General features: G+C 57.5%; 1 protein-coding gene across 8 annotated transcripts in view; it reads left to right on the forward strand.

Moving 5' to 3' along the window:
• Nucleotides 1–10,044: 10,044 nt before the first annotated feature.
• Nucleotides 10,045–17,038, forward strand: part of GPATCH8 (G-patch domain containing 8) — a 50,438-nt gene continuing 43,444 nt past the window's right edge. For all 8 annotated transcript variants that reach the window (XM_082070744.1, XM_082070745.1, XM_082070738.1 and 5 more), the window contains exon 1: nucleotides 10,045–10,363. In XM_082070744.1, coding sequence (XP_081926870.1) covers nucleotides 10,319–10,363 — 45 coding nt within the window. In that variant the 5' untranslated portion in view covers nucleotides 10,045–10,318. The remainder of the gene's footprint in view (nucleotides 10,364–17,038) is intronic.

Genomic DNA, 17,038 nt, shown 5'->3' on the forward strand with positions numbered 1-17,038 from the left:
CGCTCCGTCCTCCCCCCTCCCCCAGCCTGAATCCCCAACATGCTGCAGTGGGTCCCTGCTGTCCCCAGGTCCCCTTTAGGGTGCACTGAGGTAGGATGAGCCCCCTGGTGACCCCTGGCACCCACGTGTGTCCTGGACGCCCCCCCTGGGGACAGCACTGCTTTGGCCTCAGCACCCCTTGGTCCCCAGGTGTCACCCAGGTGGTCCCGCCGCCCCATGGGGTGCCCATGGCCACCCTGGGGTGCTGCTGGAGCCACAAGGCCACTGCATAGTTGGGGGTGTCCCCGATGTCCCCAAATCAGACAGGGTGGCAGGGGACAACCCACATCCTGCCCCCACAATGCCCCACACCTCTGTCCCCAAAACTGGGGCAGCAGGAGAGAGTTGGGGGGCTGGGACACACTGCGGGGAATTGGGACACACTGGTGGGGGAACTGGGAAACACGGGGAGATCCGGGACCTGCTGGGGGGATCTGGGACACACTGAGGGGGACTGGGACACACTGGGGGGGACTGGGACACACTGAGGGGGACCAAGGTGTGCTGAGGGGGGACCAGAACACACCAGGGACATCTGGGACATGCTGGGGGGGGATCAGAACACACCAGGGACATCTGGGACATGCTGGTTGAGACCAGAACAAACTGGGGGCTCCAGGACATGCTGGGGAGCACTGGGACACACTGGGGGGACCAGAACAAACTGGGGGCTCCAGGACATGCTGGGGAGCACTGGGACACACTGGGGGGACCAAAACAAACTGGGGGCTCCAGGACATGCTGGGGAGCACTGGGACACACTGGGGGGACCAAAACAAACTGGGGGCTCCAGGACATGCCAGGGGAGACCGGGACACACTGGAGACCCTTGTCAGGGAAAGGAACCGCGGTCAGGCACCCCAAATGTTGGCGGTGGGTTGGGGGGGGCTGCCCTTCTCAAAGCAGCACCCCAAAGGGCACCGGGGGGGGGCTCGGCGGGCAGTCCCGCTCCTTTCTGGGGGGGCTCGGGGCTCTGTGCCGGCTGCCCCCTTCCCCTCCGCCGTCCTCCCTCCCTTTCTCTCCCTTTCCTGTAACTTAAGCTTTTGTTGTGAGCAGGAGAAACCCGGGCTGCCGTGAAAAGAGGGCCCCACCGCCTTTCAGAGCGTAATTGAAACCATTGCGCGGCTCCTGGCCGAGGGGGAAGGGCAGGGGGGGCTCCAGAAATCAAAGCCCGGCTTGGGGGGGAGTTATGGGACACACGATGCGCACCCGCTCCCGGCCCCCCCGGCAGCTTTCCCGGACGTGCCGGTTGTCACCGCGGCGCTTGGCGGGATGCTGGGGGCTCCCCGCTCTTGCGAAAGGGTCCGGGATGGAAAATGGGGGTCCCTGTGATCCCAGACAAGGCTGCAATGGTTGTCCCGGGGGGTGAAGCGGGTGGGATGGGTGCCAGCGGCCGGGTGCCCACCCAGGGGTGCTGTGTTTGGGGCCGGCGCTGCGCCCACGCCGCCATGCGCCGCGGAGGGCAGCTCGGCATGGCCGGCGCTTGGCGGGCGCCCAGCGGGTCCCCGGCCGGAGGCGGCTGGTGAGGGGCCTGGCGGGGCCGCGGGGGCCGAGCCGAGGACGGATCGTGGCCCCCGGCTGCGGCCCGGCCCGGTCCCAGCTCCCCCGTCGCAGGTGTGATGTGGGGTGGCCCCTCCAGCCGTGGCTCCTCTCAGCTTTGGGGGTGCAGGATGTGGCCCGTGTGACCCCCCCCATGTCGCCCATGGCAGTGGGGGGACAGAGCCCAGCCCCACCAGCCGAGGATGGGGACAGAAGGGGGTGCGGGGGTGTCTGCACAGCCACGTGGATCTTGGCTTCCTAAAAGCTTTGGATTTTGGCCTCTTTCCAGTATGTAACTTGCAGAGGGGGTGGCAGGGGCTGTCCCCGTGCTCCCTGTCCCCCTGGGCGCTGTGGGGTGCTGGTGGGTCAGGACAGGGGCTCCCCAGGACCTCTGGGCACTGGGGACACACGGGGAGGTGGTCCCACCCGGAGTGGGCGCTGGGTCCTCCTGGGGAGGGGGAAACTGGAGCAAAACCACCAGCCAGCCCCGGGAGGGACCCCCGGGTGTCAGGGGCACCCCAGGGAGGCAGCCGGTGGGGTCTGGGCGGCTCAGGGGTGTCCCCTCGCAGGGATATGCAGGGTGGCCAGGGAACCCCTTTGTCCCCGTCACCAGGCTCCCATCCCAGTCCCCAGGCGCTGCCAGGAACGTGCAGGGTGGGAAAGGATCCTGCCCCCTCCCTAAAGCTTCCATGTGGGGGTCTGGGGTTGGTGTTCTGGCCAGAGCGGACCCTGTGAGGACAGGGACCCATGCTGGCACCCAGCGGGAAGAGGTGGGTGCTGCCAGCAGACCAGGCTGGGCAGCGCTGGGAATATGGGACCAAGCCCAGCTCCCCCTCAGGGCTCCCCGTCGCAGCCCCCCAGGCATCCCAATCCCCCCAGCGCTCCTCTCTCACTTCATCCCAGTACAGCACTGGGGGTGCTGGTGGGCACCCGGGGCTGCCCGTCCCCTGCCCTGGCACCCTGGGGTCCTGCCTGCCAGGGTTGGCCCATGGGTGCCACCACCCCTGCAGATGTCCCTGCTGGAACAGGTCCCCATGAAGCCCCTCTCCCCAGGACTCCTCCAGTGCCACGGGGTGCCAGGGTGCTTGTGGGGTCCTCCCTGCACCCCAGAGGGCCAGGGATGTGGGACACAACCAGAAAGGCCCCAAGTCCTGGCGTTGGACCCCCCCAGTACCCCGAGCCCAGTTATGGGGAAGCTCCGGCCCCTCTCTGATCCCCAGTGCCCACCCATGGGTTCCCACCCATGGGTGCTACTGGGGCTAGCACAGCTGCTCGCACCAGCCGCCACTCTTGAGCTGGTGGCCAGGGCATTGGGAGGGCAATATATCTGGGGGGGGGGGGGCTCTGGTAGCCCCAGCTCCCACCACCCCCATCTCCTGGGGACTGGCATGGAGAAGGGCGAAGCAGAAATCGGGGGACGGAGTGGCTACACCAGGCGATGCCAGCCAGGACAGGGACCCCCGGGGGTCCCCCAGGAGCTCAAAGGAAGGGCCCCCCAGCCCATGCCCTCGGCTTTGTTTCACACTTAAGAGCCTCTAATTAAAACCAGTCACAAAAGCCCTGGCTGGCGGCAGGCTCAGGGTGCCAGCGGAGGACCCGGGTCTGTCACCAAGGGAACAGAGAGGGATGCGGGGCCCCCGGCATGGGCACTGCCGGGCCCCCCGCACCCCTGTGCGTGAGCGGGCACACGTGTGCACACACCTATGTGTGCACACACCTATGTGTGCACAAACACAGCACCTGCAGGATGGGCGAGCTGGGGATGTGGGGCTGGGGGGTCAGGGTGGCGGCATTGGGGGATGCTTGTGTGATGGGTCTGCTGGCACGAGCGTGTGTGTGGTTGTGCTTGCACGCCTGTGCCCAGCTTTGTTGCACACACGCTATCCCATGGGTTGGGGCGGGCAGGAACAGGCGCCTGCTGTTCTCAGGCCTCTGGTTTGTACTGGGCTAAACTGGTCTAATGGTCTCTGTGGAGCAGGAGGGGCCTGTGAACAGCACTGGCCAGGTGGGCTGGGGGGTGAGCCGAGCCCCGGGGTACCTGTGGGGTGACATGGGGTGAGCTGAGCCCTGGGGTACCCATGGGGTGACATGGGGTGAGCTGAACCTTGGGGTACCCATGGGTGAGCTGAGCCCTGGGGAACCTGTGGGGTGATCCATGGGGTGAGCTGAGCCCTGGGGTACCCATGGGGTGACATGGGGTGAGCTGAACCTTGGGGTACCCATGGGTGAGCTGAGCCCTGGAGCACCTGTGGGGTGATCCATGGGGTGAGCTGAGCCTTGGGGTACCCATGGGGTGACCTGAGCCCTGGGGTACCCGTGGGGTGAGCTGTGGGGTGATCCAAGCCTTGGGGTACCCATGGGGTGATCAGTGGGGTGAGCTGAGCCCTGGGGTACCTGCGGGGTGATCCTTGGGATGAGCTGAGCCCTGGGGTACCCATGGGGTGATCAGTGGGGTGACCTGAGCCCTGGGGTACCCGTGGGGTGATCAGTGGGGTGATCCAAGCCCTGGGGTACCCGTGGGGTGATCAGTGGGGTGAGCTGAGCCCTGGGGTACCCATGGGGTGGGCTGCGGGTGCCCCAGCCCCAGGGGCAGCCCTTGGTGCCGGCCTGGCAGCGGTGGGTGCCCAGGAGGTGCCGGTAGACACCGGGCACGGCGCTTTAGCCAAACCTGGCACCTGCAGGGTCGCCAGGACGGGACCAGAGGGCTGCTGGGTGACCCCGAGAGCAGCTGTGAGGAACCGGGGGACACAAACCCCCACCCAGATGAGCGTCTGACTACCCAGACACCCCCAGGGGTGGTGAAACCCCAATGTGCCGCTGTCTCTCAGACCTCCATCCAGTGCCAGTGGGGGACAAAACCCACGCCGAGGGGGCTGGCAGGACGCCGGCCCGTGGGGGCCGCTGGCTTAAGCACACCTTGACCTTGCTGGCAGGGGAGGGATCCCGCCAGCTTGTCCGACACATCTCCCGCCAGCGCCCGGTATTGAGAGCGCGGCGAGCTCGTGCGCGGAGGAGCCGGCATGAAAAGGCAGCTTAGGCATCTCCTGCTGCGAGAGATGGATTAGGGGCTTCGGGGAGGGCCGGGGGGGACAGCCAGAGCCCGGCCGCCGCGGCGTGCCGGGGCCAGGCGCTGTGCCGGCGGCCGCTGGGCCACAGCGGGTACGGCCGGGCACGGTGCCGCACCACGAGCTCGCTGTGTCCCCGCGGGAGAAGGGGACAGCGGCCGGGCCTGGCAGGGTGCTGGGGGTCCCCGAAACGCAGCGCGGGGAGGGAGAGGGACAGTCCCAGCCGGGAGGGGACGCGGGGGACGGGGGGCTGCGGCGCCCAGGGCTGGCAGCCCCACGCCGCCACACGGCCCCGGCCCCCCCGGCGGGTCCCCAAGGCATCCGCCACCCGGCCCCTCAGCTGTCGCTGTCAGCAGGACGCGGTATTTTTAGAGCGGTCCCGGGACCGGCAGGTCGAGCGGTGACAATTTTTGCCCATGGCAGTGGGCAGTGCGGGGGTGGCGGGAGGATTTGTGACCTCGCCAGCCCCCCGGGAGTTGCCCTTTTTTGCTCTGATTTGGGGTCAGAAATGTCCCACTTATCCCCAGGGAGGGAAGCCCCGGCATGGGCAGTGGGTCCCCATGGGGTGGGGGGACAGGCCGTCTCAGCTCGGTCCTCGGTCTGTGTTCCCAAGATGGTGACAGTGATAACCCATGCGGGTGGCCCAGACCCCTGGGTCCCCCCCAGGACTGTCCCTTGTGTATGGGGTGGGAGTTGGTGGCTGTGAGGTGGAGGGTTGGATGTCCCTCCCCGTCCCAGGAACAGCTGTGCCCCCGGCGGATGGCGGGGGGACCCTGCCAGCCCCAGGCATGTGACAGGAGGTGACTGAGCCGCCTGCTATTTATAGCCCTTGTCAGCGCTGGGTGTGGGGACACAGGCGAGCCCACGCCATGGGCACGGGGTGGCCCCCAGGGTCCCCTCAGGGTCCCCTGGGTGCCTGCCTGTCCCCCAGCACCACCCAATTCCCCCCACTAGGGTAGGGGGGTGCAGCAGGGACATGAGGCCCCTTTGTGCCTCCCATGGCTTCTCCAGCTGTCCCCAGCACACTGGGGACACTGAGCTGTCCCTGTGGACACTGAGCCACCCCTGTGCCCAAAAGGGACACAGAGCTGTGCCTAACTGGGACACTGAGCTGTCTCTGTGCCCAAGGGTGGCATTGAACCGTCCCTGTGCCTGACAGTGGCAGGGAGTTGTGCCCAACAAGGCCACTGGGCTGTTCCCACGCCCCATGGGGACACTGAGCTTTGCCCAATGAGACACAGAGCCGTCCCCATGCCCAATGGGGACACTAAGGCACTCCTGTACCCAAAGGGGGCACAAAGCTGTGCCCAACGAGGACACTGAGCTGTCCCTATGACCAGTGGGGACATTGAGCTGTCCCTGTACTCAGTGGGGACACAGAGCTGTGCCTGATGGGGCCACTGAACTGTCCCCATGCCCGATGGGGCCACTGAGCCCTGTGCCCAAGGGTGGCACCAAACCATCCCTGTGCCTGACAGTGGCAGGAAGTTGTGCCCAACAGGGCTATCAAGCTGTCCCTGTGCCCCACAAGGACACTGAGCTGTCCCCATGCCCAGCCTCTCCGGGCTGGGGGTAGCAGGGGCACAACATGGGGCAAGTTTGTCCCCCAGCAGGCACAGGTCCCCGCTGGGCACATGTCCCCTTGCTATGGGGAGAAGCCAAGGGGGGGCCGTTCCTCCTGGGCCCACCAGCTCCCTCCTCCGCAGCAGGCAGGGGGAGCTGGGGGCCGCAGCCCCCGCACAAAGCTGTTTTACATGAGAACAGGGGCCCTGGCGGCAGCACCAGCCTCCTCCTCCCGGCCTCCGGCCCGCAGAAAGGAACCTCCTTCCCCCGGCCTGCCCGCTCGCACGAGCGCTCACGCTCACACCCGTGGGTCTGCGTCACACACGTGGGGACAAGTGTCCCCCAGCCTGGGGACACCGCTTGCCTCAAATACCTTGGGCTGAGAAGCGTGAGCCACCCCGGGGTTGCCCCCCCAAAGTGGACTCAGTGCCTACCCCAGCTCCTGCAGCACTGAGGGAAACTGAGGCAGGGGGTGAGGGGCCTTGGGCAGCACCAAGGAGGGCACCCAGCCCTGGGCGGGGGGCACCCCTTCTCTCTGGCTCGGCACCCCTGGGGGTGCTATATCCCCCTCACCCCAAAGCCCAAGCAGGGCTGGGTGCCCCCCACCCACCGGTGACAATGAGCAAGGGTACCCAGTGGTGGGTGGGGGTCTCCCGGTGTGGGTGGGGGTCCCGCTGCCCGCCTGGGTGGAGCAGGAGCTCCCTCTCGTGGGCACAGCCCGGGCACTGAGCAGGGCCCAGGGCGCCCACCCAGGACCCACGGGTGCGGAGCCGCAGGACACACGTGTCCCTTCAAGCTGCCCACGGGGCTGCACTGCGCAGCATGGCTGGGGGGCAGGGGCCTGCCCGGACCCATCTGGGTGATTCGGGAAGACATGGGGTACAGTCCCCCCCCTAAAATGCAGCAGTTACTCCTAAAAGAGGAAAAGCTGCTCCACTCGGTGTCCCAGGTTCCCCACCCTGCATGGGCTGAGCTGTGGGGCAGTGCCTGGGGCACGCGGAGCGTGGGGACGTCAGCAGGGAGAGAACACAACACCCAGGCAGGTGGGACTACAGATCTGACGCAGGACGAGACGGGTGACCCCGGTGCGGAGGTGTTGGCGCGGAGCAGAGTAAAGCACAAACAGGCATGAGCGTCAGCAGGACTTTCTTACGGCAATGGGGAACAAATTTAATTGAATCATAGAATCATTTCAGTTGGAACAGCCCCTCAGCATCATCGAGGTCAACCATAACCCAGCTCCAGCAATAACCCATGTCCCTAAGAACCTCATCTAAACACCTCCACCACTGCCCTGGGCAGCCTGTTCCAATGCCCCACAGCCCTTTGGGGAAGAAATTGTTCCCACATCCAACCTCAACCTCCCCTGGCGCAACTTGAGGCCGTTTCCTCTGCTCCTGGCGCTTGTTCCTGGGGAGCAGAGCCCGACCCCCCTGGCTCCAAGCTCCTTTCAGGCAGTTCAGAGATCAGAAGGTCTCCCCTCAGCTCCTGTTCTCCAGCTGAACCCCCCAGGTCCCTCAGCCGCTCCCATCACACTTGTGCTCCAGCCCCTCACCAGCTTTGTCGCCTCCTCTGCTCTCTCTCTAGTCCCTCAACGTCCTCCTTATGATGAGTGGCCCAAAACTGACCGCAGGATTCAAGGTGCGGCCTCACCAGGGCCAAGCATCACAGTGCATGAGCACGTTCCTGCCAAGCAAAAGCTCTTCAGAGCCACCTCGCAATGCAGAAGTGCTGGGATTCGGGGCATTTCTCAGTGTTATTTCTGCAGGGCTGCTGAGATGGGGCAACGGGATGAGAGCAGTGACCCTCCTGGGAAGTTAGAGGCAGATGCACGAGGCTGCTCCATGCAGCTCTGGCAGCGCAGCCCAGCCTGGCACGCTGCAGTAACAGATCTGTGACAAGCTACACCATGTAGCACAAAGCACAGCCACTGCTTTGGCCTCCCCGACGTCTGACTTGCAGGGCTAGCTGTCACACTCATCCACAGGTTCTGTAACGCACGTGGTCATAGAATCATAGAATCACAGAATGTCCTGAGTTGGAAGGACCCACCAGGATCATGGATTCCAACTCCTGTCCATGCACAGGACACCCCACAGGTCACCCCGTGTGTCTGAGGACGTTGTCCAGTCTCTTCTTGAACACTGTCAGGTTGGGGCCGTGACACCTCCCTGGGGAGCCTGTTCAGTGTCCAGCACCTCTGGGGGAAGAACCTTTTCCTCATGTCCCACTGACCCTCCTTGGCTCATCTTCTGCCATTCCCTGGGTTCTGTCACTGTCACAGAGAAGAGCTCAGCCCTGCCCCTCCTGCTCCTGCTGAACCTGCAGCCCATGAGCTCTGCCCTCAGTCTGCTCTGCTCCAGCTGAACAAACCCAGGGACTTCAGCTGCTCCTCATACAGCTTCCCCTCCAAACCTTCACCAACTTTGCAGCCTCTTCTGGACACTCTCCAGTAACTTTATCTCCTTTATCCCGTGTCCCCAGCCCTGCACACAGTGAATGCTCCAGCTGAGGCCTGAGCAGAGCGGGACAATCCCCTCCCTGCCTGGCTGGCTGTGCTGTGCTGGATGCACCAGGACACGGGTCCCTCTTGGCTCCAGGGACACTGGTGGCTCATGTTCAACTGGCCATCGACCAGAGCCCCCAGATCCCTCTGCAGAGCTGCTCTCCAGCAGCTCGTCCCCCAGTCTGTCTGTACAGCCAGGGTTGGCGTGTCCCATGTTCAAAATCCGGCACTTGCTCTTGTTGAACTTCATGCGGTTGGTGATTGCCCAGTTCTCCAATTTGTCCAGATCCCTCTGCAGGGTCTCTCTGCCCTTGAGAGTGTCAACAGCTCCTCCCAATTTTGTGTCATCAGCAAACTTACTAAGCAATCCCTCAAGTCCCGAGACTTCTATAAAGACACAGTCTGGTGAACATGCTCCAGACAGGCCTGTTTCCGAATTCCTCTCTCCTCCCCCTGCCTTGACAAGGCGGCAGAGGGCAGCACGCAAGCGGGATCCTGGCAGTGAGGCTTCTGGGGAGAGAAAGAGAAGGAATGAATGGAACAACAGATGGAATCTGGCTGTCCTGCTGTTAGGGACAGCAGAGAGACAGCAACACACGCTGCCCCGCTCAGAGACAGCTGGTAACAGCTGTGGGGGTGGATGGAAAAGCTGGGCCTCAGCTGCCGCGGGCGACACGGAGACCCCAGGCATCGCATGGCGTGTACAGGCCCGAGGGGCCGTTTCTCTGCCAGCACGTACATGGACCTGGCACATAGAGCTGAAGAAAGGTCCCTGCAGCCTGGCTACCAGCGTGGTTCTGCCTGGCCCCGAGCACCGCGTTTCACCTCAGGGTTGGCTCTGAGCACCAGAGACTTTACTCTGGGCTCCTTAGGCCTGTCCCAGAGCACCAGGCGCCATCATCAACGTCAGGGCTGGCCCCAGGCGCCATCATCAACGTCAGGGCTGGCCCCAGGCGCCATCTACCAGCACCAGAGCTGGCTCCAGGGCCCGTCCCCATCACCCGGAGTGCTGGGCTGTGCCTTTGCCGCTCCTGCTCGGCCCCGCTGAGGAGACTCTGGGCACGCCCCCCCTCAGCTGCCAGCGCGACCCGCGACGCACGCCAGAGGGCGCCGGCGAGCCGTGCTCCTATTGGCTCGCATCGCCATCACTCAAGAGGCGGGGGCAGCCCCATTGGTTTGGACTGGGAGGGGCGGGAAGGCTGAAGCGGGACCCCCTGTCACCCGGGGTCGAATCCTCGCCGCCTGAACGACTCCGCGCACGCGCAGAACGGGACACCGGGGTGGGGCGCCCGTCCCCGCGGTGCGCACGCAGGCGGGGCGTGGCGCATGCGTTGTGCGTGCTCCGTTCCAAACCACCGCCGAGCTCCGCGGGGGGCGGGAGGGAAGGCCTGGTGTGGCGGAGCCTTAACGGTGTGACTGCCGGTACCTGCCGCCCTCCGCTCTCCCGGCTGCTGAGAGCGCCTCCGCGCCGCGCACGTGACCTGCCCCGCCGCGCATGCGCGGAGCTCCCCCGGCGCGGCGGGGGCGGCGCTGAGGGGAGGCGGCCGGAGCGCGGGCTGAGCGGGGCCGAGCCGGGCCGGGCCGAGCGAGGCGGCGGCGGCGCAAAATGGCGGACAGGTTCTCCCGCTTCAACGAGGACAGGGACTTCCAGGTAACGGCCGCGCCGCGGGGCCGGGCGGGCTCTCAGTGTATCCCGAGCGGCCGAGGCGCCCTCAGGCTGGGGCGGGCCGCTCGTTCCCCCCCCCCACACCGGGGCTTTGTGCGCGGGCCCGGCGGCGGTAACGACACAAAGACCGGAGCGGGGGGTTCGGGGCTGTCAAGGTGACCCGGGGAAGGGGGGTCGGAGCGGCGGCGGTTCCCCCCGCTGAGGGAACCCTCGCAAAAGCGGCGGTTTAATTTAATTTAATTTATTTTAATTTTTTTGCGGTGTGTGAGGCCGGAGCGGCAGCCCTGTTCACCTGCCCCTCGGCGTATGCCAGCGGCCCCCGTTGTGGAAAACGCCTTTTCCTTCTCGTACCCCCCCTTACCCGCAACAAAACATTAGTATTTCGCCGTAATTAGCGCCGCTGTTGCTGCTTTAGAGGGGATTTAAATAAACAATGGGAAAATTAACGTTGACTCATTAAGCCTAAACAATGACATTTTGTTTTCTGACTTCAGCCCCAGAGTCTCGAGGTTTAGAAGGAAAAACAAAAGGGGCGAGAATATGAATAAACGCGGCTCGGGAAGAGCTTTTCATGAGCTTTGTGTGAGCCCCAAGTTGGAATTGTCCTTTTCACCCTAACTCCTGCTTTTCATCTGAAAATCTAGGAGGTTTTTTTATAGTTGCAGAGCTTGCGTAACTCGGCTTCATGTAGCGTCAAGGTCCAGTGGTGTCAGGGCATCCAGTAGTAATTCATTTGTGTTGTTCCTTTGGGATGTTTTACGGGACATGCGCTTTGTAAGTCAGTATTAAACTGTGTTAGAAGTGCACGAGAGTATACGTATCGGCGTGGTTGTCTGCACTATTTACCTTATTTTATCTGTGGACTGTAGCTTTGGCTTCCTAACGCAGCCCAGCACACAGGCTGGTTTGCATCGTTCGTTTCCTTAAATGAAGGACCAAGTAGTAATTAATAGTGAAATGGTTTGATTGGGTTTTGAAGTTCCTGTTTCAGGAAGCGGAGGGAGCCAGATCTGGGGTTTGAAAAGACGTTTCTGGTGACAGGGAACCCAAGACAAGTCGAGGACTGCGGGATGTACCCAAGAAACGAGTGAACTCTCAAGTCGCGTGTTGCAGAACTTGTTCACTTGTGCTTTTTGCTCCATTTCCTTGTTGTCCCTTTGCAAGAAAAATAATTGTAGCAGTAAAACCTGTTACTGTGTCATTGCTCTGGTCATGCGGGGAGAATGTGCAGTGATGTCAGGGAGGAAACCGGGCTCCATTACCCGATGCTGAAATCTTAAAAGCTGCTGAGCGTGCTCGGAAACAAGAACCCGGTCACAACCCTGTTTTCTCTTGACTTAAAGAAAGGGCACTATTTTTAATTGGGACTTTATCTGTGCCTAATATCAGGCTTTCATTATCTTTTCCATGGACTAGAGTAATAAAAAAGTTAGGGTTTGTTTTTATAGTAGGGTAACTTCTCTCTTTTCTCTCTGCAAATCTGCTGGTGAGAAGACATTTTATTTTGTGTGCAAACCCTTCCGTTGAGGGAAAAGGAGAATCGGTCCTCTGGGAAAAAGTGTTTGGTTACGACCACGATAAGCTACAAATAACTGATGAGAGGCAGGCAGGGCCCAACAGTTTTTCTGGAGCATGTTGGCTTTTTGAACCTTAGTTTTCCTTCTTCATCAAAATCCTTTTCGGAGATTTTAAACTTTTTTCCTCTTGATTTATATGGAGGTCACTTGAGACGTAACACGGGTGTGGAATAAAGGAACTGGCTCGCTATGCTGAGTTTGCAGGGCAGTTGTGACTGTTGGTAACAATCCACACAGCTTTTGATCATCTGTATAAAATACTGGTCTCAGAAACGATGGCAAAAATAAGACTCTGTTAGTGTGAAGTCACAAATTTGTATGTAGGCTTCCTTTGTAGGAGTGTTTCTGTCGGTGTTAAAAATGCATTTCTAGCAATTTTAATTCTGAGCTTCGGCAGGTGAAATTTCTGTCCTTTGATTCAGGATGACTACAAACGTGACCCCATGTTACTGCGAGTTTGAGACACGAGTGGGGACAACAAAAGGGAGACGATGCTCTAAAATTCTGCGACGTGAAGCAAGGATGGACACGGCGAGGGGGAGGGAGGATGTAGAGATCCCTTGGGTTTCGTCCTTGGATGATCTACTGTGATCTTCTTAGTGGAGTGGAAGGATACGTTACCCTTGAGAGAGAGAGAGGAGAGAAACAAAAGGTCAGGAGGAAAGTGTATGGGTCAAGGAACCTTTTAGCTGTTTGGAATAAAGGCAAATGCCTTGAGATTAGTGATGTGGCTAATGGAAGAGAGTCTGGATTAGAAAAAAGAAATATTAGTCGTCTTTATTGTTATCAGCCTTCTTTTGGGAAAGAAACTTGAAAGCTTCTGGGTATGGGAAGATCAGTTTGGCCAGAGGGTGAGTTGAGCAGGGGAGAGATGGGGTCAACAGAGGTGATATTCAGATTTCTGAGCTTCTGATATGCTGGGGAGAAGTGGATTAAAGGTGTGAGAGCTACCCAGAGCTGTTCTTTGCTGCGCCTGACTAAAGGAACCGCGGTGCCATCGGGGAAGGCAGGAATGGAAACGCACGGGAAATTGGTTTGGGAAGGAAAGGACCTGAAGCAGCCAAGAAAAAGAAGGTATGAGTGGTGTGAAGCGCGTGAAAAGGTGATGAGGGGACAAGGATTGTTGAGCAGAGGGAACAAGTGAGGACTGGAGGAATAAGAGGGATGAGAGACCTTCCCGTAACTGCAGTTGAATTGGTGTGAGGGGTATAAAGCTGCTGAGGGGATGGAGACACTACACTGGGGTTATAAGCAGCGCTGTGGAAAAGAGCTGCTAGTAGAAGGATAAAAAGGTCAGATATCCCTCAGGATAAAGATCGTGGTGTGGAGCGGGAGGAGAAAGATTGCACACTCCAAAGCGATTATTCCAGGTCCTCTCTGTGGTGGGTTGGGAGGAACCTCAAAGCTAAGGATGCTTTGAAAGTTGAAGTTGCCAAAGGAGCAGCAAATGGCATTGGGGGATGTTGCCACAGTGAGGTGATTAAGCAGCTTTGGGTTGGTTTTTTTATAGGATTGTCTTGCTTCTGCTGTGCTGTGTAGCTTCAGAAGCCGCACAAAGGGCGTAGATCCTCTTTTCTTTTTGTTGTGTGTTCCCAAACCTTAGAAAGCCGAAGGGAAAGCCCCTGGTGGTGACTGTATTTTGCAGGTGCTGAACTTGAGGGCAGCTCCAGCGAAAGGCACTGAGTTGTGCTCTGTCCGCTAATTCTCGCTCTTTCCCTGACCAGGGCAGCACAGGGTTTGTTCAGGAGGTTTTAGGCAGTGAAATGAATTACTGAAGGAGCACGGATATTCCTGATCTTCTTTCCTCTTTCTTGGCTCTGAAATTGTCGGTTAAGCCTGCTGGATGGCTTACCCCAAAGAAATCCCAGCCTCTTTCCTTTTCCCATTACAGGAAGGGTTATTTTTGAGTGGGCCGCTGACAAGTTTAGTCCTTTGGGTAAAAGATCGTGCTACGTTATCTGTCACTTGTCTGCCTCTGCCGTCTCCTTGACTGACTGCCTTCCCCGCGGCCCGACAGACTTGTGAACCGCTGGAACTTCAAGTAATTATGAACAGAAGCTGTCAGCTACGCTAACGGAGTATTTTAAAAGCATTGCTGAAAGCTGTGTGAATACACGAGGCTGCTGCAATAAGTGAATGTATTTTTAGTGTTACTTTTGTAATTGCAATAATCTTATTCTTTAGATTAACTCTACTGAACTCAAAAAATGCTGTGGATGTCTCCGTGTCACTGAAATCCAGTGGAGCTCCCAGTTACTCACAGATGTTGCGAAAATGTTTTCTTGCTATATCTTTCTCCTTTCCATTGTTGAAGCAGAAATATTACAAGCCATATGTGTATATGTGTACAATAATTTCCTCTTCCTACGTACATTGCACTTATTTGCATCATTAGCCAGACGGAACACAAACTGTTCTGTCTCTTGTTTTTTTTTTTTAGTTTGTTGTATAGTCTGTAATCAAATAACACTTCCACCGAGCACAAATGCCTGGTTTGCTAAACTGGGTTGAAACGTGGCCAGTCTGAACCTCAGTTCTTGCTTATGCCAAGAAAATCGGTCGTTTTTTCCCCCCGCAAAAGGATTGAAGAGCTGACTGAGCGCGTCGCTGTTATGGCTGCTCTGTGCCCGTGGCGTGGGGATTTTATGCTCTTTAATTGGCAGAATGTCAGGGATAAAGTTTGTTCCCAAGCAGCTTAGGCCGTCCGGCTTAGCCGACACCTGGGCCGACAGCGTGGAGTTTTAAAACCTGTCCTTTTAACGAGCGCATGTTGTCGGTGGCTTCAATTAACGTCTTAGGTGCTGCCCACGCCAAAGGTGTTTGATTTTTACATCCTTCAGCCGGCCCTGCCTGCTCGTGGGTTATGTGGCAAAGTAAGCTGATGGCTTTTCTCTGTGCTGCAAGGAAATAAAGTCATTATCTTTTGCCTAGTTTTACTAATTGGAAGAAAAAAAAGTTACCATAGGGAAGCGAAGGAAGGAATAGGACTGGAGTAGCTATGATATCCTGGCTTTCTAACCGATACAAGATCCTCGTGTGTGAATTTGCCTTTGACAAATGTAGTTGAGAGCGCACCAGGAGGGAGCCCTTTCCATGGCACCTTTTCTTGCTTAAGCATTCATCTTAGATTTTCTACAATGCATTAGTATTGCTTGGAGACCCTTGTTTACCATTAGATTAATGTTAAATATCTGGCATGGGCACAGCACAGGAGGGTCGCTGCTCTATCTCCTTGACAAGACGTGCTGACCTCTCAGTTGACATCAGAACTGTGAATTCTGAGGGTTTTTTTTTCCTGTAAGGGGAAGGAAAATGCATTAAAAAGTAGATCGAATAGCATCAGAGCCAATTTTAGAAAATCACAGGAGAATCTGCACTTGAGTGTCAATTTTTGGAACTCATGTGGTAAGTTAATTTTACATAGCCCTTGGTTGTACTTCTCCCTGCTCTGTGTTTTGTCACTTCTCACGCAGCGATGTTCTCGATTGCCGTGAGCAACCAGATAGGGAAGGAAACACTCGATTCCGCAGTTCCACAAACCAAATTTCAGCTTCTTCTGAGTCACCCCCTCCCAGACAACGCAAACCTCTCCTAACACCCACTGCGTTCATCCCAGCAAAAAGCACTATTATGGTTATTAGCCAACATTTCCTCACTTGACATATGTTTTCTTTCTCTTTAAACCCGTAGTAATTCTTTGTACTTTCCCCCTTCAAGCAGCTCCACGAGTGATTAATTCATTTGAGGCTTTAGCTATTCACTGTTTTGAAGCCAGAAGTTGATCCTAGGATATCTGCTCTAAAATCCAGGTATCGCTTACCCTTCAGTTTCCATCGTTTGACCCGGTTTTGAGTCCAGGAATTAACACTTGCCCACAGGATATCATGAAGACAGCTGGTGATAACAAACACTTTCCTTTATAGCTTGTTCTGATAGTTTGGCCGCTGAAGGCTGTATTGTCCTTTGTTTTTCTTCTCGGTTTCTATATTTTCAGGTTCTAGCTGTTGTTTTTTATGTCCTTCTCTGCTGTGCCGAAGCGCACATGAGTGCACTGTCTTCTGTGATGTGAGGGCGTATATAACATTTGTGTCTTAGTTGAGACTCTTTTGAGAGCCTTAACGCTCTGATCTCTGAATTAACTGTGTTATCACGGGGCCTTTTGCCTTTCCCTTTGCGTCGTTATGGCTTTCTGCACCTTTGTTTTCCACATTTGTGACTAGAACTCTTGCTTAGCGGGGTCTAGAATAGACTATCAGTATAATGTACAGACATAAACATCTTTTTTACTACTTTATTCTTACTCACCATTCCTTGATGGGACTGTATTTTCATCCTTTTTGCTACCGTGTTGCATGAAGAGGTTTTAACCGGGATTTCTCCTGCCTGCAGGTGTGTTTGCTCAGGGCTCTGTGAAAACAGACTTTGCTTAGCGAGCTCAGGCCGCTTTTAAACGGGTCAGATTGCTCTGGACAAACACACTGCCCACGTTATTTTTTACTGTTCGCTGGGCTTCATGAGCCGCAAACGCAGTCGGCGGTTGCGCTTTTCCCCCCTCTGGTCATTGATAAAGATGTTGAACGGTGCCGAGCGTCGTGGAATGAGTTTGAATGCAGTTAACGTGCTCCTGAGTGAGGTTTTCGGTAGCGTTTTGGTTTAGAAACGATCCTTTATAAAGTTAAACAGCGTATTAAGAAGGAAAAGAAAAGGAAGAAAGACCATACTACAAAAACTTGGACGTTTGTGGCAGTAAATAAATTATACCATAGGTAATAAATAACCATAAGACATGAAATTGTTCTTGTTTGGTGCCAAGGTATGCAAGGCAGAGCGAAGGGGACGTGCGCTGGCTTCCACTCCTTGTACGAGCTGCTTATCTCTGACTGTCGAACATGTTTTTAATTGCACAGCTCTAACGAGGTATTTATGTGCACGTTTTCCTGGTTTTAAGCTCTTGACCGATGAGTAATATTGAATGTGTTCTAATGGGTGTTGTTTCTCAGCATTTTTGGATTTAACGCTTAGAGTTTTGCCATCAAAATGAACTTTTAGTTTGGTAAACAAGGTGCCCTCAGCTTCTCAACCT

Source organism: Streptopelia decaocto, assembly GCF_964273445.1.
Source record: "Streptopelia decaocto genome assembly, chromosome: 22".
In the NCBI taxonomy this organism is placed as follows: domain Eukaryota; kingdom Metazoa; phylum Chordata; class Aves; order Columbiformes; family Columbidae; genus Streptopelia; species Streptopelia decaocto.